This window comes from Mycteria americana, chromosome 6 (genome assembly GCF_035582795.1).
Source record: "Mycteria americana isolate JAX WOST 10 ecotype Jacksonville Zoo and Gardens chromosome 6, USCA_MyAme_1.0, whole genome shotgun sequence".
In the NCBI taxonomy this organism is placed as follows: domain Eukaryota; kingdom Metazoa; phylum Chordata; class Aves; order Ciconiiformes; family Ciconiidae; genus Mycteria; species Mycteria americana.
The window spans coordinates 5,605,905-5,628,263 of NC_134370.1; the positions used below are offsets into that span (position 1 = coordinate 5,605,905).

The window sequence follows — 22,359 nt, forward strand, 5'->3', positions numbered from 1 at the left end:
ACTATGATCCATATTTCATTTTCTCCTAAAGTATAAATTCAGCTGGAAGGCACAACAGTATATCTTAAGAGTTTTGCTTTTGTTTAAACATTACAACCATAACTCCATCCTCTTTCTTTCCCTTGGTTCAAACTACATGGTCTTTTCAAAGGCAAGCATGAATTTGAAATAGATTTAAAATACCATACTCCAGACTTGCAGAGCAGAAGGCACACTTGCTGTCCACAGGGACATGTGCATTTAAATTTCTTAGCATAGATCTTTATGTTTACATTATATTGCAGAGGTGAAATTCTGTGCTGCTAACCACATACACAAAATAATCCGAAACCAAACCAACCCAGGAGAGAAGCCCAGAACAGCAAAGAGGCTCAGCCATGCCTGAAGTAGGAAATGAAAAAGAAATAAAAAAGGAAAGAAAAGGGAGTTGACTTACTTTTGAGTACAAAAAGGGAGCTGACAAGAACCAGGCTGAAGACTGTCCACATCATGGTGTCACGGAGGCACGCAAAAATCAAATTAGGCAGGTGATAATACTAAAAAGTAAACTTTATTTAAACCAAAATTGTTTAGTAGAAAACTAACTAGAAATGAGGCTTATCAAAATTATTCAACGCTCTGACAACATCAGTAAACCACAGGTTCAGGATGATGTGCGAGGAATTAATACTGCACAGCCAGCTTTGGAAATAGGGATTCAAAATGTGCACAGTTACTCACCTATAAGATGAGGGCTCTCAACCTTGAGGAGTTTCCTTGGGCAGCATCCGACCCAAGGGGAGTCCCTGTCTGCAGACCTGCTGTTTTGAGGAGGACCGACTCAACTCTGCTTGCTGGTGGGACTGCATTTATACCCTGACCTGTGGTCAGTTCCGACTGGCTGAGGGCCTCGACTTCTTTACCCCTCGGCCAAGGTGTGTACGTGACCATAGTCACTGACCCAAGGTGTATATGTGCCAGTTGGCACTCATCACCGTAAAGGCACGAAAGTGAGGGCGTGAAAAGTAAGGACGCAGTGGCCCTAACACCTCCACTCTTTTATCAGGGTGGGTGCACCTGCTACAGGATGCATGAGTCATCGCTTAAAAAAGAAAAAGACAATAGCCATTGACTTATTCCATTGTGCCCTTTGGAGCTGTCACCCTACAGTGTAGGAAGATTGGTGTAGTTTTGAACCAAGAACCTGAGCGAAGAATAGTAATAATATGGGGTTTTAGTGAACTGACAAAAAGCCTTGAAAGAGAAATAAATACTGACACAAGCCTTTTCAAATGAGAATTAGCAGATCACTTAAGGAAAGAAAGATTAAAAAAAGAAAATGTAGGAGTAGATGTTAGTTATTAACTACAAGTCATTATTTGTATTTACTAAGAACACTTCAATGACTACACCATATGACCTAAACTTTGAGATTAGATATATAGATGGAGGAGACTCACTGTACATAACCAAGGAATAGTGGGGAAAACTTCAGACCTTAGTGCAAATATACAGTGTAAATATTGCTATAGGGATGCTCATATCTTTTCTATTCATTCACCAGTATTTAATAGAGAGGGAAATTATGGAGACATTTGGGGGTTTGCTGCAATTATGTAGGTTGTAGTTTCATGATAACAGAAATTATTATAGCCCTTTAGCTACTCCATATACTTTGATCTTAAACACTAAGTACTTGTGAATCATTAAACTTTCATCCAGTTCAGTCCTCAATCTATGCTATCTTTTAACCCTCTTCTTCAGAAACCTTCCACAGAAAAATTTCCTCCAGCTGTATGCAATTACATTATGAGAGTGGTAATATGATAAGTCAAAAGGCACTGGAGTCTGATCTAGGTTTTTTCTCTTGGGAAGTTTTGAACGCGTTCCAAAACGAGAGGCTGTAACAGTAGCTCAGTTTGCCCATTCACAGCTCCAGTTACACCTAAGCAGGTTAGCCTTGCTTTCTCCAGTATCCTAAGCTTTTAAGTGTTGCAGTAAAGGTACCAAAGGTCTGTTGACTCAGGTGGAGCTGCCCTGAGAGCAGTGATTGAAGTCCATTTGCACCTGCCTTGGCCACAGTCCAGGGCCAGCCTTGATCACACACAATCCAGAGCTAAGGATGAAAATGCACTTTCCAGAGACACCAAAGCAAAGCTGCTCTGCAATGAGGGCTCCAATGAGGTGTGCTCCGTTGCCAACAGCGTTGTGCCCTGCCTCTGCTGTACCCCATCTTGTGCCGTGGTCACCAGAGATGCAGCAGGACAGCAGCCCGGCTCAGGCAGGCAGCCACAGGCAGCGGACAAGGACGCACAGCGCTTCTTCAAGGCACCAACTTCTTTAAAATCTTTCTAGAAGCTGCCTACTGATGGCCCAGCAGATGAGGATCTCTCAGTATCTCAGTCCAGTGTGGACCATTCACAATATGTATTGCTGTTTGGGAAAAACAGGAGGAGGAGAAGACTTGCAGTTGGCTGATGGCTGTGATGGGGTTTGGCTTCTGGAAGCTGCAGTCGGATAGCAAAGACTGATGCCGTGTCAGTTTATACAGCGGTTTGTTCTTCTCAGTGATGACCAGATGTTATGGGAAACGGTTACCTGATGGGGCAAATCGTGGTAGATCACCTCTGCAACCCCTATGGCACTGACCCAGCAGAGCTGTGCCATGCCCTGGGGAGGAATCAGGGATGTTGCAGCCTGCAGCAGGAGGGTTGCAGATAGGCATTCTTGCAGCCATGCTGCAACCGCCAAGATGTTTGTGCCACACAGCACTCCAGGAAGGCACTGTTACCCCCGATGATGTTCACTTGTTGTTGCTGCTAGTTGTCTTTTTCCTGCAGAAATGCAAGAAGATAATTTGGCACCTTTGCCTGACATGAAGCAGAGTTATGATATTGCCTAAAAAAGTTATACTGGCTTCATTTGACCTTATTTATTGGCAAAGGAAAAACCAAAAAACCCCCCCAAAAATAGACATGGGACTTTTAAGCTGTTTTCCAGAATTGTTTTTGGCTGACAGTGAAGTGCTAGTTTAGGCTGTAGCAATAATTATACCGATAAGGATTTGGATGAATTTTACAGAGGTGGCTGGATTAGGCAGTAAGTCATAGGCATAAGCTGTTATGCAGGGCTGATCTCTCAGCAGATCTGGACCACAAATAAAATCTTCCTGCATTTTTCCAGAACCCAGGTATGTGATGTTCCTGTGTTCTTGCAGGAGAACCCCATATATGACCAACATGTTGCTTGGAAAATTTCTTTATTGCAGATGATGCTCTTCAATATAGCAAAACTTTGAGTTCAAATGCAGACACACTTTCAGGAATCAAGACAGAAATATCACACTAGAAACATTGTCTTCCTGATTTTGTAATTACGTAATTTATATTGGAAATCAGCCATAATTGAAAATAGCTCAAATAGCTCGTTTTCTCAACAAGAAGGACCTCCCTAAAGAACTAGTTACAAAATATTCAGACATTATGTATGAGGATCCATATGCAATTGGAAGAATAATTTTTCTTTCAGTCGTGCATGATTGTCTAGGTATTTTTAGCTGCATAAAACCTTCTCCATCTGAAACATTTCATTATGCCATGCAATTTTTATGCAAACTTTAATCTCCATCTCAGAAAATGGGAAGTGATAGAAAACAGGACTTAAAACAGGCTTAGGAGAGTACAGCTGTAGTACTTGCATTCAAATATTTTGCCTGCTAGCACTGACTGCAGTGGAAAGAGAAAACATTACAGGGCAGTTTCAACAGTGCTAGCCTTGCCTGAAGGGTAAATTGAAATACATACATTGCATCATATTGAGATTTATTGAAGTACCTTTCAGAGGTACGTAGATGGGCTCCGTTACTGGTTGTCACGCAGCACACATTGTGAGATGCACTCACAACTGCTCTATGGAAAGGAAGGACTCTTGGTCTTAATTTACATCTGAGGAAGTGGGAAACAAACTTGTTTGGTGTGGAGCAGGAACTGGCTGTCTGGGTTCCCCACAACCCAGGCTGTAGTTTTCACTAGCACAGTCAAGATATCCATCTTGAGAGGAGGAAGCTGATGATTCAGGTACTGTGTTAGGATTTGAGAGCCTTATATTGCAGGTGGCAACTAATTTGAGGGTTGTTATTGGGCTGCAAACTTTCCCTAGTCTTCTGGCTGCCTTCAATGCTGAGTCGTTATGTCAAGCCCACCTCTTCTCATTAAGTGAGCCATCACCACAGAAAGCCTTTCATGCTTGGATTTTAATCCTGAATTGTCAATGAAATTACTCAATGCAAGAAAATTACTCAGTCCATCAAATTACTCAATCAATGTGATCAGCTGCAGGTGGTGTTTACCAAGGCTTACATGATCTGGTATGGACTTGGTTTCTTCACTTTAAGTTTCAAAAGAAACCCAACAAGAGTGAAAAGCAACTGCCAGGGGCCTGACAGCAATACTATACTAAATGCTGCAGGAGAAACATCATCTGGAGCAGGAGCTGAATTAATGTTCTCCTGGATGACAAAAGGGTCCAGCTCTGGGAAGGATGAGAGGACCTGGTTACCTTTGATCCCTCATCTTGTTATTTCCAAAACATTAAAAAAGTTAAAAAAGGACGTTCTAGATCAGGTTTAAAGATCAATCAATTTCTTGCACTCTGATACGTCCCAGGTACTCTAGATAGGCATCAAACAAGGGTTATGTTAGTAGAGCTTGTTCATAAAACTTAAACTGCAACTTAAGCGTTTCAGTTTTACCATTGAGAAAACAAACAACAAACAAAAAGCTTAGAGATCACAAATTTGTCTGGGAAGCTTTCAAAGTGGCTTTTCGGACATGGCAGCTACAAGTCGCAGGCAGTTTGGGAACAGGTGAGTTCCACAAGGCTGCTTGTGCCCTGTCTCATCCGACATCCGCGGAGCTGCTGAATTAGCATTTTTAGGATGTGCAGACAAAGAGAACTGATGTGAAGTGGGATTAGTAGGCAAGAGTCAATAAGTACATTCCTAACGTTTATTGTCAAGCTGCTGGTAATCCAGCAGCAACATAGTTTCATGCAGAATTAAGTTGGCATTTAAAGATGCTATCTGCTAAAGGAGACAAAGTTTTATTTAAAATCATGTGCATTCCTATTCTCAGCAGCAGCTTCCTGAAGCTGTATTGGGCCAGCAGCAATGGTCATGCTGTCTTGGCCAGCGCTTGCCTCTCTCATGGACGTAATAATACAACCTTGGTAGCATCTGGAAGAATAGTCATGGGCCCTGCACACCGCTAGCTCACACTGCAGGTAGACCAATGGATTGTTACGAATAAACTGGAAGGCATTGAATTTAAACCGGACCACATGTCTGTAGGGTGAATAATATGTAGCATAGGTAGAATCTCGAACACACCTAAAAAGAAACAAAAACCCTCTCATGAATACATACTGCAATCAGTCATTTACACACAATATAACACATAACATGAAAAGTGATTTTTAAACATGATGAAAATGGTTCAGAAACCTGCAATTAGGAACAGCAAGATACCCTTCTTTGGCAGCATTGAGCCATGTTACCTCCCTTCAGCCTGTTATGTGTCTAGATATCTAGTGTTTGTACATTTTTCTGAAGGTGAGTTAGCCTTACCTGAGATACATCACTGTTACCTCTCCGATAATAACAATCCACGGTGAACTGGCCGTAGCCATTTAGTCTATTTGTCATTTTAAGCTGGGGTGTGTGTGTTATATTTTGGGTCAATCCATCCCCCTTCCTCCAAATGCCTATGTTCATTAATTAGTTAGAAGCTGACATTAATGTATGCTGTATTCACACTATTCCATTAAAAAAAAATTAAAAAAGAAAAAAAAAAGAAGATATATAGGACTTCAAAGGCAGTTCCATCTGTTAGTGTAATGCGTAAGAGCTTACCCATTCCGGATTATATCATAGGTTACTGTCGTAAAATTGTGGGGAGTGGGAGATGCCACACATGTCCACAAACAACACCAGGTTTGAATCCGAGCTGTGCAGGTAAGCTTCAAGGAACAAATTCTGGTTGATATCAGTGTAGTATGGTGAGTCATTCACTGGCCATGAGAAGGATGCAGAATGATAAAATGTAAGGTTTACATCATATCTGCCATACTGAGTTTCATTGACTTCAAAATTGTCCTCCGCAACATACATTATTTGTTCCCATGTGTTCTGGAGCATTTTGCAGGTGATATGCAAGTGAAGGTTTTTATTTCCTGTGATTAGAGCACCAGAAGAGGATCCTCTAATAAGGTTGGAATAGATTATTCTGTTGTTGTTTCCCTGTTTGGCATATAAAATGAAATGCAAAATTAATTCATATAGTCAGGTTTCCTATTATGCATTCTAAATTTTACCGTAACCTTACAGCAATGTGCACAGTAAATGCATTATTTCCCAGAAACTCTGCTGTGGAGAAGTCTGAACCTAGTAATTTCTGTTCTCAAGGTAAGAATCTGTAATCTACAGGTAGTATTCAGTGACTACAACGTGGACGTAGAAAACTGCTCACACTACACACAGACCTAACTACTTAAATACAACGTGTACAATTCTTTGAACATCAAATGCCTGAAGGAGCTGGTCCAGCACAGTATTTAAGCTCAAATCTGACCTAAACCACAATTGGTCATATTTAGTAAAGGCTTTGAGACCTTTTTAACCACCACACTCAGCTGGGGACCTTGAAAATGCCAAGTATTTGCTCCCTCCCACGCTTTATTCCTTAGAAGATCAATAACAGGCTATAAGTGAATGCTCTGGCAGCAGATGCAGGAAATAGGAGTGTTAGTCAACCTTATCCCTCAGGAGAGGGAGAGGCAGCGCGTAACCACCAGGACACTTCCAGTCCCTGCAGACCTCGGTATAGCTTTCAGTTTGTGCTGGTTTGCAAAATGAATTCTTCGGTTTGAATTTTTACGCACTCACAATATTTGCATGTTCTGTTGAAACATTTGAAGTCATACCTCTCTCACTGTGCCGCAGCGAGTGTATGGTACGTCGAATATAACATACTCTGATGTAATGCTGGGTTTGCAGGAGGGGTCATTCAAGGAGAGCTTCCAGGCAGAGTAGCCTTGTGACTGAAGGTAGTATCTGCTCACAACTGCATGCATGTAGTCTGGCGAACACAACAGTGCTAGCAGGTGGCAAAGAAAATATGTTACAAGCTCGTTGAAGTGACTGGAAAAGGTTATACTTAAATAAACAGTATCTTTTGCAGAAGCAGCTGATATTGCAGAAGGAGTTCAGAATCCAGACCATATACTTGCATCTCTACAAAATGCTACAGATTTAATTTAAAATAACATGAACTGGGTGATTCATTGAAGTGGTACAACAAGATCAACAATCAGTGAATTAGCAAATAACTGAGAAGCAGGTTTCTGCTTTAAACATGAACTTACTAGTGCTCTGATCTGCTGGAGTGGAATAATAGGCAGCCTGAACCCCCCTGTATGTGTACCGAGAGTTACTGTAAAATCGGACAGTCAGCAGGTTTGAGGAAGATGTGTATGTGCAAAAAGAACCAGAACAAAATTTCCCAAGGGGAGGAGAGGTCTGGAGTGGCCCATCGTAGACTTCCACATAGTCAGACAGGCATCTGCCGCCTTCCATCCTGGGGAGCAAACATGACTATTTAGCTAAATGCTTCATTTTTTTTTTTAACCTTTTTCCTGGTTGGGTTGTTTTTTTTTTTTTTAACTCAGATTAAGTGTTCATAGCAAAAGAGTACATTTTAGTGATATGAGTATCAAGTCTTTGGAACAGAAATTAAAGCCTCCAATTTCTGTCTCATTAGATGCCAGCCACATTATTGACTAAATAAACAAAAATGAATACATTTTTCATCTTGGATGTACTAAAATCTCTGAAAAAAATCCTTGAAATCAAGCAGCTATCAGCTTAGTAAGTCCAAGGTGTCAATGCCATACATCATCTTCCCAAGTAATAAATTTTTACTTACTGAACATCTTTAAATGCGAGTGTGACATGAAAGTTGCTCTTTACTTCTATTTCCCAAACACAGTTGGCGTTGTTCGGATAATTTCTGGGGTAAAATGGACTCTGTAGTGTCCCAGATGGAGAGGAAAGCAAGCCACCACAAGAATAATCTTCTGCAGAGAAAAATATGAGAAGAAAAATATACATATACACCATTTAAGGTTGCTTTTGGAATATGTCTATGTAGAGTTCATAAGTCTAAAATTTAGAGGCAGTGACTTCTACCAGCTTCAGCGGTCTTTCTGTTAGGTTCACATATCATCTGAACGCAGATTAGGAGATGCTAAGCACACTGAATAGCTTTTATAATCCCCTTGAGGTACACATCAGACTTCCCTATCCTTTCGCATTACCCACCAAGTGCACCCAGGTCCTTGAGCAAAAGCAATCCCCTGAATGGGTTTTCCTTTGCCCGAGATAGGAGTAACCCAGACTGTCCTCCCCAGCATATTTTTTACAAGCACTAGAGGGACCTTATCCCCCTTGTCGTGGTTTAAACCCAGTCGGCAATTAAGCACCACACAGCCGCTCGCTCACCCTCCCCCTGCCCCCGCATGGGATGGGAGAGAGAATCGGGGGGGGGGGGGGGGGGGGGGGAGTAAAACCCGTGGGTTGAGATGAAGACAGTTTAATAGCAGAGGAAGAGGGGGAAAAAAAAAGATAAAAGAATGTACAAAGCAAGTGATGCACAATACAATTTCTTACCACCTGCTGACTAATGCCCAGCCTGTCCCTGAGCAGCAATCGCTGCCCCCTGGCCAACTCCCCCCAGTTTATATACTGAGCATGACGTCATATGGTATGGAATAGCCTTTTGGCCAGTTGGGGTCAGGACAGGGCCAGCTCGACCAACAGATCCCCTAGAGTTGACTAACTAGGTGGCCTTTGCTAAATGTGTATCCCAATGTTTGAATGTCCCACCACCCATTGCTCTCAGTGTAGTCTTTAATAGTCCATTATATTGTTCGATTTTCCCGGAGGCTGGTGCATGCTAGGGGATGTGATATACCCACTCAATGCCATGCTCTTTGGCCCAGGTGTCTATGAGGTTGTTTCAGAAATGATTCCTGTTGTCTGACTCAGTTGTCTCTGTGGTGCCATGTCACCATAGGACTTGCTTTTCAAGGCCCAGGATAGTGTTCCGGGCAGTGGCATGGGGCATGGGATATGTTTCCATCTGGTGGTTGCTTCCACCATTGTAAGCACATGGCGTTTGCGTTGGCAGGTTTGTGGGAATGTGATATGATCAATCTGCCAGGCCTCCCCATATTTATATTTCAGCCATCGTACTCCATACCACAGAGGCTTTAACTGCTTGGCTTGTTTGATTGCAGCACACGTTTCACATTCATGGATAACCTGGGCAATAGTGTCCATGGTCAAGTCCGCCCCTCGATCACGAGCCCATATATATGTTGCATCTGTTCCTTGATGGCGTGAGGTATCATGGGCCCACCAAGCTATAAATAATTGACCCTTCTGTTGCCAGTCCAGACCCACCTGAACCACTTCAATTTTAGCAGCCTGATCCATTTGACGGTTGTTTTGATGTTCTTCAGTGGCCCAACTCTGGGGTACGTGAGCATCTATGTGACGTACTTTTACAACCAGTTTCTCTACCTGGGCAGCAATATCTTATCACAATGCGGCAGCCCAGATGGGTTTGCCTCTCCGCTGCCAGTTGCTCTGCTTCCATTGCTGTAATCACCCCCACAGGGCATTTGCCACCATCCATGAGTCAGTATAGACATAAAGTACTGGCGGCTTTTCTTGGTCAGCAACGTCTAAAGCTAGTGTCATGGTTTCACCCCAGCCAGCAACTGAGCACCACACAGCCAGTCGCTCACTTCCCCCCCCAGTGGGATGGAGGGGAGAATTAGAAGAGTAAAAGTGAGAAAACTTGTGGGCTGAGATAAAGACAGTTTAATAAGTAAAGCAAAAGCCACACACGCAAGCAAAGCAAAGCAAGGAATTAATTCACTCCTTCCCATGGGCAGGCAGGTGTTCAGCCATCTCCAGGAAAGCAGGGCTCCATCACGCATAACGGTTCCTTGGGAAGACAAACACTGTAACTCCAAATGTTCCCCCTTTCCTTCTTCTTCCTCAGCTGGACAGCTTTCACTGGATAAAGTGAAAGCTTTCACTTTACTGGATAGCTTTCACTTCTGCAAATGGGCTCAACTCACCTTCTCCTTCAGCAGTTTCTACAACTTGTCATATAGAACTCCATACAGCAGCCTTCCACCTCTGATGCTTTCTCACAAGACGACAGGACCCATCAGTGAACAGTGGATATTGCTTCTCATTTTCTGGCAGTTTATTATACAGTGAGGCCTCCTCAGCACACGTCACCTCCTCCTCTGGCGATATTCCGAAATCTTTACCTTCTGGCTATTCCATGATAAATTCCAAGATTCCTGGATGACCAGGGTTTCCTGTTCAAGCCTGTTGGGTGATCAGTGCGTCCCACTTACTCTGTAGCATCAGTTGCATGATGTTTAGAAGGGACCCTCCCTTTGAACATCGTGCCCAGCATGGGCAGTCGGGGTGCCAAGAGGAGCTGTGCTTCAGTACCCACCACTTCTGAAGCAGCTTGAACCCCTTCATATGCTGCCAATATCTCTTTTTCAGTTGGAGTATAGTGGGCCTCAGATCCTCTGTATCCCTGACTCCAAAACCCTAAGGGGTTGACCTTGAGTCTCCCCTGGTGCTTTCTGCCAGAGGCTCCAGGTAGGGCCATTCTCCCTGGCTATGGTGTAGAGCACATTCTTTACATCTTGCCCTGCCTGGACTGGCCCAAGGGCTACTGCATGAACTACCTCCCGTTTAATTTGTTCACAGGCTTGTCGTTGCTCAGGGCCCCATTTGAAATCGTTCTTCTTCCAGGTCCCTTGATAGAGGGCTTACGATCAGACTGTAATTTGGAATATGCATTCTCCAAAAACCCACAATGCCTGAGAAAGCTTGTGTTTCCTTTTTACTAGCTGGTGGAGACATAGCTGTTATTTTGTTAATCACATCCATTGGGATCTGACGATGTCCATCTTGCCATTTTATTCCTAAAAACTGGATCTCTTGTGCAGGACCCTTGACCTTACTTTGTTTTATGGCAAAACCGGCTTTCAGCAGGATTTGGACTATTTTCTTCCCTTTTTCAAAAACTTCTTCTGATGTATTGCCCCACATGATAATGTCATCAGTGTATTGCAGATGTTCTGAAGCTTCACCCCGTTCCAGTGCTGTCTGGATCAGTCCATGGCAAACGGTAGGGCTGTGTTTCCACCCCTGGGGCAATCGATTCCAAGTGTACTGGATGTCCTTCTAAGTGAAAGCAAACTGTGGCCTGCACTCCACTGCCAAAGGGATTGAGAAAAATGCATTAGCGATATCGATTGTAGCATACCACTTGGCTGCTTTGACTCCAGTTTGTATTGAAGTTCTAGTGTGCCCGGCACGGCAGCACTCAGCAGCAGCATAACTTCCTTCAGGCCATGAGAGTCTACTATTAATCTCCACTCTCCATTAGACTTTCGCACTGGCCATATGGGTCTGTTAAAAGCTGAACGAGTCTTACTGATCACTCCTTGGCTCTCCAGTTGAAGAATCAGCTCATGGATGGGAATCAGGGAGTCTTGGTTGGTGTGATATTGCCGCTGGTGCACCATTGTGGTGGCAGTTGGCACCTGTTGTTCTTCCACTCTCAGCAACCCCACAACAGAAGGGTCCTCTGAAAGACTGGGCAAAGTAGACAGCTGTTTAATTTCCTCCGTCTCCAAGGCAGCTGTACCAAAAGCCCAGCGGTACCCTTTTGGGTCCTTGAAATACCCTCTCCTGAGGTAGTCTATGCCAAGGATGCACAGAGCCTCTGGGCCAGTCACCACGGGGTGCTTTTGCCAGTCATTCCCGGTTAGGCTCACTTCGGCCTCCAATGCAGTTAGCTGTTGGGATCCCCCTGTCACTCCAGAAATACAGAGGGGTTCTGCCCCTGCCTGGCTTGATGGCATTAGGGTGCAGCGTGCACCGGTGTCTCCTAGAGCCTTACCCTCCTGTGGCTCTGATGTGCCAGGCCGTCGAAACCACACAGTCCAGTAAACTGGGTTGTCCCTTTCCTCCGCCTGCCTGGAGGCAGGGCGCCTCTAGTCCTGCTCATAGTATTCGTTACCCACTTCTTGTAAATACGAGTCAGGAGTTCCTTCATCAAAATCAGGAGTGAGATCAGCCCTTCTGCTCTGTCTGGGGAAGTGTCTACTGCAAACGGGGGGCAGCAGTTTTCCTGGAAGAACCCCCTTGTGTGATTGTTTTTCCTTGCAAGTCACATAACCGTGCCTCTGGGGTCGAGGTAGGTTTTCCATCCCACTTCCTCATGTCCTCTCCATGGTCACGCAGGTAAAACTATAGGGGAGCCCTGTGGTGTGTACCCTCTATATCCTCTCTCTTGAGCAGAAGCACACTGACTCCTAATAGCTGAGATACTGGTCTGTACAGGTGGAGAGCAGGACCTATCCTGTTTGACTTGCTGGACCTCCCAGGACAGTTTCTCCACCGTCGAGACAAGGGAGGAAGAGATACTTTCTTTGTATTCCCGGAGTTGGCTAGCCTCTTCATCCACTGTTGGTCCCTCTCCGTCTTTCCAGGTCAGTATTGCCAATGAGTTGGCATACGACAATGGTGCGCTCCCTACCAACTTCTGCCACATGGGTTGCGTGCGCCGGACTTCATCTGGATCTTTGACTCGTTGTCTGGCTCGTTGTTCTCATCTGGCTTGTTGTCCAGGTCACCACAGATCACCTCCAGCATGGCTAATGCCCTCAGGTACTGGATACCTCTCTCCATGGTGGTCCATTTGCCTGGGCGATATATCACATCTTCCTTGAAGGGATATCTTTCCTTCATACCTGATAGTAGTTGCCTCCAGAGGCTGAGGGCTTGTGCCTCTTTTCCAGTTGCTTTGTCAATGCCCCCTTCCCTAGGAAGGCATCCCAGATGTTTGGCTTCCTTACCCTCTAATTCCAGGCTACTGGCCCCGTTATCCCAGCATCGGAGCAGCCAGGTGACAATGTGCTCGCCTGGACGACAGCTGAAATATTTTTGCATATCTTATTGCTCACTCAAAGATAGGGATTGGGTCGTTTCCATCTCATTACGAGTTCTTCCTCTTCTTCCTCCTCTCCTCATGATGGCCCTGCTTTTTCATCATCGCTTTCTAAATGAACCGACTTTTGCTTCCAAGATTTCTTCTTGTGTCTAGGAGCGACTTATACCGGCACGGGTTGGTTGCCTGGTTCAGCTGCAGTGCCTGTCGCTGGGGTTGGAGTGGCTGCAATGCCTGTTGTTTTGTTGCCAGATCCAGAGACCTTCTCTTCCCCTCGAGGGTACTGAGTAGTGTTGAACAGGGCTCGGTAGGCATGGGCCAGGCCCCAGCACGTTGCAGTGATTTGCGTCTCTCTGGACGTGCCACGGTGACAGCATCCTTTTTCCAAATATTCTACTAATTTTTCAGGATTCTACATTTGTTCAGGGGTGAAGTTCCAAAACACTGGAGGTGCCCACCGTCGTAGGCATTTGCCCATGTTATCCCACACACCCTGCCACTCATAACTATCCAGCCTTGGGGCAGATCTCAGGGTGGTATTCGAAAATAGTTGTTTAACCTTAAACAAGGCCTGAAACACATTCAGGAGACATGGCAATAGGAACATGCTGGTTTGGACATCCCAAGGATATTAAAAATTCTCAAGAGCTATTGTAATCAGCCTGGAGGAGAAGGGGAAGGTGAAGCACAGTGTTTCCCGTGTAAATTGGCTCTCTGAGAAAAGGTAAAACGTGTAATTATTAATAATTTCCGCGAGATGGCTCCCGAAGTACGGGGATGACAACAGTGCTGGGTACAATCTCACGACTAAGAATTTTATCATACCATAAGCCAGTGTTACACAGTACAGCAAAGCGATAACTTCAGTTCAACTCCCAGAGGTGATAAAGAGCATCACAGGGAGTGGATACAGCAAGTAAGAGAATAAGCACAACAACTCTGAGAGCAAATGAATCAACATTGTGACCAGTGACTATTAAACTAATATAATGAATGCCTATCACAAATTTGTTTTAACATGCTCTGGTCAGATCTGTCATTATCTCAGCCCTTCGAGCCCCATGTTGGGCACTAAAAAGGACTGTCATAGTTTAACCCCAGCCGACAACTAAGCCCCACGCAGCCGCTCGCTCACTCCCCCTCAGTGGGATGGGGAGAGAATCCGAAGAGTAAAAGTGAGAACACTTATAGGTTGAGATAAGAACAGTTTAATGCTTGAACTAAACTAATATAATAATGATAATGATAGTAATAATAATAATAAATTATAATGAAAGGGAAAATAACAAAGAGAGAGACGTAAAACTCAGGAAAAACAAGTCATGCAACCGCTTACCACCCGCCGACCGGCGCCCATCCCATCCCCAGGCAGTGATCGCTGCCCCCCCAGCTAACTCCCCCATCTTATATACTGAGCATGACGTCATATGGTAAGGAATAGCCCTTTGGCCAGTTGGGGTCAGGACAGGGCCAGCTCGACTGACAGATCCCCTAGAGTTGACTAACCAGGTGGCCTTTGCTCTGCAAGAGAGGAGATTGTTAGGAATGTAATGTGGACCAAAAATATCTCTGCAGTGGAGGACACCTGGCTTCCCTTTTCTGATTCCAGATTGTGCAATACTGTGTCAATCAAGTTAACAAGGTTTGTCTCACAGTTTTCTTGCTGGGTACATCAATCCTAGAGGACTCTATAGAGCAAAGAGAATAGAAAAGGTTTGTATTCTGCTACTTGAAGTAAAGGTCAAGAACATTAGTCACAAAATACTCAGCCTTGTGAATCTCAGGTAATTAGGAGATGAAATCACTGAGACTCTGAGTTTGTGTGGCGGTGTGCTCGCCCCCTCCCTGCACAAGTAGTAACTATCAGTGGGAGTCATCCTGATAGCTGCATCCAGCTTATGCTGGACCTTGAGGATGGAAGGCAACACAATAGCCAAGGGCTACCTGAAGCAGGGATCTAAATGTCTTGCTGATATGCAAATATGACCATAAGTCTTATCTTATCTTATCTTACTCCTTAAATAGTGGACAGCCCAGGGCCCTTTGAGCTCTCCTGCATGGTGGTGGGCTGCACGCCAGGATCTCCCCTGGAGCAGGGACGCCTCTCAAGGCTACTCCTCGAGGCTGAGAGATTCCTTGCCGCAACAGATCCTTGGTAAGTGACTAATAGCATGCTAAACTTTGAAACCTTAGCTAAGTGATAGCACATATATAAGCCTTTAGACATAAACCATTGACCAAGTCTGGGACTAGGACTGGATCTAGCCGCACCTAGACTCCTCTCTAAGAAGGAGTTTAGAAAGCAAGGGGATCCTTCTCCGAACCTCATGACTCAACGGGAGGGTCTCCCTGACAGTTTTGTCTGACCCTGTCCTCTATGCAGTAAATGATCAAGTGTACATTGCCATCGAATCTTGTTAAAACACTGTCGCATTGAACTTTGTTAACTCCCTATTCTATATCAATAAACTATATTTTTACTTCTGTCTTTCGAGTGAAGTGCACTCTCACTCCTTCCGTGACAGTTTGTAATAGATAAAATTCATTGGAAAGAGGCTTTCCTCGTCATTCCTCACTGATAAATCAATTTCTCATGGAGACTGGGGATCTGTAAGGTGAAACTGCCTGCTGAGATTTCTTGTAGATGCCTCAGCAATTTACCAGGCTTAAAGGTAATGTACATCTTCATCCCCTCTCTTTATTCTGCAGACCCTGTAAGAACAACCAGAGAGAAAAGTGATGAGTTGAGCTGGCAAATAGGTATGAGATTCATATTTGTTATGTCTCAAATAGTCCACAGAAGTGTAGCAAGAAACTATTTTGCATCACGGGCTCAACTCCTAATGATTTTTCAGCTATACTTCGAAATGCATCTTATGGGAAATTCTTGAAATGAAAAAAAAAAAACAAACAACCACAACCAAAAAACCACAACCCAAACCAGTTAAAAATGATGTTCTGGAGAGGCATGGGAAGGGTTCAGTTTGAACACACACAAATCTGGATATCTGTGCTATAGCTGGTGGTATCTGATTACCTTAGGATTCTTATGGGAGTAACACCCCTGTGAAACCCAAAGTGTGAGGTGTTTACCAAGCCACTTCCTCCTCCAGTATCTTGCACAAAACATAATGCATCTCCTTTCTACACTCCCATCAATGTTGCTGACTTGCCACCAGTAGCATATTTTGAGCATCCCAGACCAGAAGACCTTTCCTGAGCATGCAACACCTGCTCTTGCTCCCAGTAACCACATGTGAAGGAGAACAGAAAGAGGCAATCGGGCTCTCGGTTCGCTTCTGCCTTCACTGTGCTTCTCTTGTGTCGCACACTTACAGCTCTGCTGGCTTTGTTGCTATAAGCCTTGTCTCAGGCTGATGATTAGATGTGCAATTTACACAATTCACAATTTTACATAAATAAAATCATGCCAAATGTACCTGAGCAAAGCACACTGGCATCTTCTCTGTGGCCACAGTTATGTGTTGACTGTCCTGTATGAGAGCATTCCCACAGGTAGGGTTAATTTCCATGGCACTGCACATCATCCAGGAAAATGTTCCTTGATCCTGGAATGAAATGTACATTTCCCAGTGCAGAGAGCTTTTCCACATCCCAGCTGTCTGCACATGACCTGCACATCATTTATGTCCCAGAAGTCATCACAGAGTGTCCCCCAGCTTCTTTTGTAATAGACTTTGACACGACCTTCTCATCTGTTTCTAACATTTATCAGCCTCATGGACACTTCTGTGAAAGAGAAGAGAGAAGGAGATAAGACTTTGTAGGCTACCAAACTGCTAAGTTAAAATTCTGGCGTAATCCTGGAGCTGATTCTGTATGTCATGCTGGGTATTGGATTCTCTCCTGGTCTTTCCTCTGCAGGGAAGGTGGAGAGAGCAATTTGATTAGTGCCAGCAGATCTAGTGTCATTGGGGGACAATTTGCCATCACTTGGTGTTTCCTGGGTCACTGTTTGAACCAAACCCTGCTTGCGCCAGGCAGGTGTTCACAGTTACTTAAATCAGGTTTTCATTCCCAGCTGAATACTGGTTATGAAATTTATAGTAAAGAAAGAAATTACCTATGTTAGATAAATGCTAGTGGGTATTTATCTATTGATATATAAACAGTGAAGTATTAAAATTGGTAGAGGCAGAATCAATGTTTTACTCATCGAGACAAGAGCGACCAAGAGATGAACGTGGAAAGTAACTTTGGCTTACAAGCCAAAGTAACACAATGTGACCATGAATTTCTTATAACTAAATTCTCTTTTCTTCATGCATTTTAGTATCACTTAAAGGCCTTTGAGTTTCATTAGAAAGTGGAAAAAATATCTCAGATTTTTTTGTGTGTGCGAAGTAACTCTACCCAACAGATAAATGAAAAATGCAGTTTTATGCAATGCCTTTTCTTTTTTAAGACTTTGGACTTTTAGCAACCTGGCCCAGTGAAGAAGTTTTTCACACACAAAAGGTCCCATCTTTTCAGTACTCTGGCGAACCAGATATACATTTCAATTTCAATTATTAATTCTCCTTAAAGATTAAAAATCTGTGGTTAGCCCCATGAAAACTATGTAAATCAGTACTACTGCTTTCATTGTGGTCAAAATATACTATATTTTAAGAAGTTCTCATACATAAACTACTGAAGAAACTAAATAAGATGGAAATTGGTAATCATTTGAACAGGAAGTTGCTTATGCTAGGGAAAATTGTTTCAAGATAGAAATGGTTGAATAAATATGAAATAGAAATTGCCAGGTATATCAGTTCCCATAGAATCTGTGAGAGGAGGAAATAGACAAAATACACATTTTAGTAATCACAGTTTTTGTAAAATTAACTATATTTTTTAGAGCAGGTTCTTCACTGAGAGGATGGTCGGTCACTGGAACAGGCTCCCCAGGGAAGAGGTCATGGCACCAAGCCTGTCAGAGTTCAAGGAGCGTCTGGATGACGCTCTTAGTCATATGTTTAGTTTTAAGTAGTCCTGCGAGGAGCAGGGAGTTGTACTCGATCCTTATGGGTCCCTTCCAGCTCACAAAAATTCTGTGATTCTGTGATTCTATGATAATACGTCACCCTTCTTTGCAAAACCTATTTTTTTTCAGATAGTGTTCAACAACTGGTTAATTAAGCTCTTTGTAATACATATGTTCTGAAAATGACAAAAATGAGGAGACATGAGATTATGAGCTGACTTTCCTTGCTAGCAACTTAAAAATCAATGGAGAACAGGATAAGACTTTGCAACTTTTTTACCATCTGACAGATATTAAAAAAAGTTGCCAGGGTTAAATTTGGGTAAGGACCTAGGACTGCCAGAAGTCTGAGCATGACACGTCCTTCTTCCGAAGGATCTGACAGAGCCCTGGTTCCTTCTTGTTGCTCCCTGCCCCTGGGCTGCAAAGAGTTGTGACTCTAAACCTTTGGATTTGTTTTATCCTGGTTATCTAACTCAAATAAATAGTCTGCAAAGCATACAATAGGAGCTTTGTCAAGGTGAGGTGTGTGGGATTAGGACCTTGTGTTCATGAAAAGTCTCCTGTGTGAAAGCTTGTTGGTTCTGTAAAGGCAGAATGTGTCTCGGGATTGCTTTTTGGTACTCCTCCCTAGTCTTGGAAATAAGCAAATAGAATTGGTTAATACAGATTACAGATGCTTAAAATAATGTGATGGTAGTATGAAAGTATTGGATGGACTCTGAGTGACACTGATTAAAATGGTCTAAAACTTTTTGAGTGTTAGCTGGATGGAAGTTTGCAATGACAAATATGGATTAAAAAAAAAGAGGGAAATTCTCTGTGTAGGATAGAGCCTTGTTACTGGCAAGACAGCCGTAATACTGCTGAGAGGCAGTGGCTGTCACATTTCTCTCTATACCACCCCCTCTAAGAACATTCCCACAGGTAGTTCGCATTCCCTCTGCACTGCACATCATCCTTGACAATATTTTTTGGGCTGTGAGTAAAGGTGACATCTCCTGGAGATGATACAGCATGTCCACAAACCTGCTGGTTACAGACAACTTCTGCATCACTTACATCCCAGAAATCATCACAAATGGTCCCCCAGGTTCCTTTGTAAAATATTTCAACATGCCCTTCACATTGGTTCCATCCATTCACCAACCTCACTGACATTTCTTTGAAAGAAAAAAAGAGAATTTCCCTGAACCTGGGCACTTCATGAAAAGACAGAATCAGAGACTTATGCAGGTTGGTAGGGGCCTCCAGAGGTGTCTGGTCCAGCCCCTGCTTGAAGCAGGTCCAGAGCAGATTGTTCTGGGTCATGCCTATGAAAGCATTTAATACCTCCAAGGATGGAGATCCCATAGCTTCTCTGGGTCCCTGTTCCAGTGTTTGACCACCTCATGGTAAAACAATTCTTTTCCTTTATAATTCAGGTGGAATTTCCCGAGTTCTGACTCGTGCCTGTTGCCTCTTGTCCTGTTGCTGTGCACCTCTGAGAAGAGACTGGCTCCATCTTCTCTGCACCCTCCCAGTAGGTGGCTGTAGATGGCAATAAAATCCCCCCTTCACACTCTTAACACTGACCAAGCCCAAGTCCATCAGCATCTCCTTGTACATCTTGTACTCCAACTCCCTGAACATTTTGATGACCCTTTGCTGGACTTGCTCCAGGATGCCCTTGCCTCTCTTGTATGGGGAAGCCACACTCTTGTACTGGATGTGGTGCTACAGATCTGTCTCACCAGAACTGAGTAGAGGGGAAGGATCACCTCTTTTGACCCGCTGGCAACGCTCAAAGGGCACATTGTTGGCTCATGGTCAACTACTTGTCCACCAGGAATCCCAGATCCTTTCCTGCAATGCTGTCATCTACCCAGCTGGCTCTGTGCCTGTACTGCTGCACTTCATAATCTTAGCTGACACTGTCAAAGATATTTTTTGTGAAGGAGGAATTAAGGTGGTACAAAGCAGGTTGTAAGATAGACCTCTGTGTCATTCCATTTCATTAGATAAGTATGAACAAGTGTTTTCAACCTGCTTAGGTGTTCCTTGTTTTCAGAGTCCCTGGGGCAAGGCTATGCTCCTAAAGCACGTACCTACTCTATCTGAAGACAGTGATATTCCTGAATAATTCAAGCTCTGCAGCACAGGATCCACAGCAGAACTGCTCTGAGTAAATGTTAGGTGCGAACTTCCACGTTACTCTGTATATACAAAGTCAACCCTAATTTACCCAGACTTAACATTTAGATGGATGTAACTTGGGGAAGTTCTTGACTTTATTCTCTGTTAAGCAGTAACAGAATAGAAAAGCTGGTCGTCTCTTTGATACCTGGGCTACATTGGTGTATTATCTCATCGTGACAAAAGGATTTACAAATATTCCTCTTCATAAACTGTATGTTGGTTCTAAATGACTATATTAGGGAAAATTTACTTCATCAGTGAAATCAATAAAGATATACAGGAGATGAAAATTACAGGGAACTTCAGACATCAAAGAAGCTGGGAAAAAAAAAAAAGAAAAGAGTGAGAAAGTTCACATTTTTAACAATGTGCACTGAACAAAAGGAACAGAAATTATCTACATACCCACACTGCTAGAAAAACCCACAAACCAGCTCTCAGTACATCAAAATTTTGTCTTTATAGGGTTATTTATATTTTTAAATGGATAGTAGCACGTGTTTTGCAAATACAGTAATATGTCTCATGAAAGATGTTTTTCAACACCACATAAGGAAATCGCTAGTTAGTTTCTCTGTGATTCTTATGAACAATCGGTTGAATTCATTCTTTAGTTAGGAAGCAATGGGAATGGGAAGGTGGGTAAACCTTATGGAATTATACCATGGGATGGCATTATGCTCTACCAAAAAAAAGGAAATGTAACTGTCTTGCTCCTTAGAGTTTACTACTTAAAGATTTTGAGTGTGGGGGCTAACACGTGGGTTATAGTTCTCTCTTAAGAAGTATTTGCTGAAATGCAGGAGAACAGTTTGGGGATGTCCTGAAGAGCTTGACAATGATTTTGGTAGTTTAGTTCCTTTTTGCTGAGCACCAGCATCTCAGTCCAGCAGATGTGTATAACATGCTATTGATTGCTGGCATCAATAAATCAGAAGTTATCTGCACAGATGACACCAGCATCTTCCTGATGAAAACCGTGATTGACGAACCATCCTTTATGGGAACACTGCCAGAGGAGAGCTTCACCCCCTTGGCACTGCACTTCATCCAGGAGGATTTCCTCTGTGCCGTCACCAAACAGAGCTTCTCCCAGAGGTGTAGAACATCTGTTCTACCCATTCACTAGCCTCAGGGACGATTCTTTGGAAGACGAAAGGAAATTAGATCAACTATTATAGTGACTGATGTGTTTTCAATGACCCCCACAGTCTCAGGCTATTGGAGGAAAAGCTCTCTAAGGAGGCCATCAGCAGGGAAAGTGTGCTGTAACCTGTGCTGCTCACCAGACTTGAGTTCCTGTGGTTTTGGGCCTGATTTTAAAGTTTCTTCCAAGGGTGAGGCATCTGAGTGTCCTTATGGCAGTTGCATAAAGTTACAGTTATACTCACACAATGCCATCATCATCTGGTGGGGACTCCAGCATGTCATATTGTGTTTTGTGTGGCCAGCAATGGACTAAACAAGCTGGACTCAGAACAGCACAGCAGAAGGTCACTGCCTTTGGTGTTTCACTTATTGAGGTAAAAAGTGAATACATGTGGCCCCTTAGGGATTACTTTTGCACTGGGTGCACATATGCTGCATGGCTTCCAGCTGAAGATCTGCACAGTGAAGACCACGGTGTTACCCCTTGGCTCTGAACTACTTCCAGATTATTACCCGCATTGATTAATATTATTCTCAAAGCTCACAGAAACTGTGTCACAGACAAACACCTCACTATAAGGAACAGATCTGCTGACACTGGTGTATCCAAAGCAGTAATTCATACCTAGGCTGTGTCTAACCTCTAGGCTGTGACTAACCTGCTACACATATGCAGCTCACCATGCTTTTACCAAATGCTCTTTACCTGCTTGCTGGGGTCCCCTTTCAGTGTGTCATTGTATTTTTGTCTAAGCCCCTCCAGTGCACTAAAGAAAATTAATTACTTACCGTTATGTATTTTTTCCTACGATGCATTAAAATACATGTGTTTTATACATTACATTAAAAGAAATAATTAAAATATTTGGTGGCATCTTCAGTCCTCAAGTCCACTAAACACCCATGACATCTACTGGTTTGAGTGGGCTTTGATACAGGTCACAAAATTTGCCA

The 22,359-nt window shown here is 43.4% G+C and overlaps 1 protein-coding gene across 1 annotated transcript in view; it reads right to left on the bottom strand.

Moving 5' to 3' along the window:
• Window positions 1-5,034: 5,034 nt before the first annotated feature.
• The window catches only part of DMBT1 (deleted in malignant brain tumors 1), a 99,895-nt gene continuing 82,570 nt past the window's right edge, over window positions 5,035-22,359 (bottom strand). Inside the window, 9 exon segments of the mRNA XM_075506576.1 lie at window positions 5,035-5,365; window positions 5,888-5,950; window positions 5,952-6,274; window positions 6,958-7,130; window positions 7,399-7,610; window positions 7,959-8,109; window positions 18,923-19,079; window positions 19,654-19,794; window positions 20,507-20,574. Coding sequence (XP_075362691.1) covers window positions 5,080-5,365; window positions 5,888-5,950; window positions 5,952-6,274; window positions 6,958-7,130; window positions 7,399-7,610; window positions 7,959-8,109; window positions 18,923-19,079; window positions 19,654-19,794; window positions 20,507-20,574 — 1,574 coding nt within the window. The 3' untranslated portion in view covers window positions 5,035-5,079.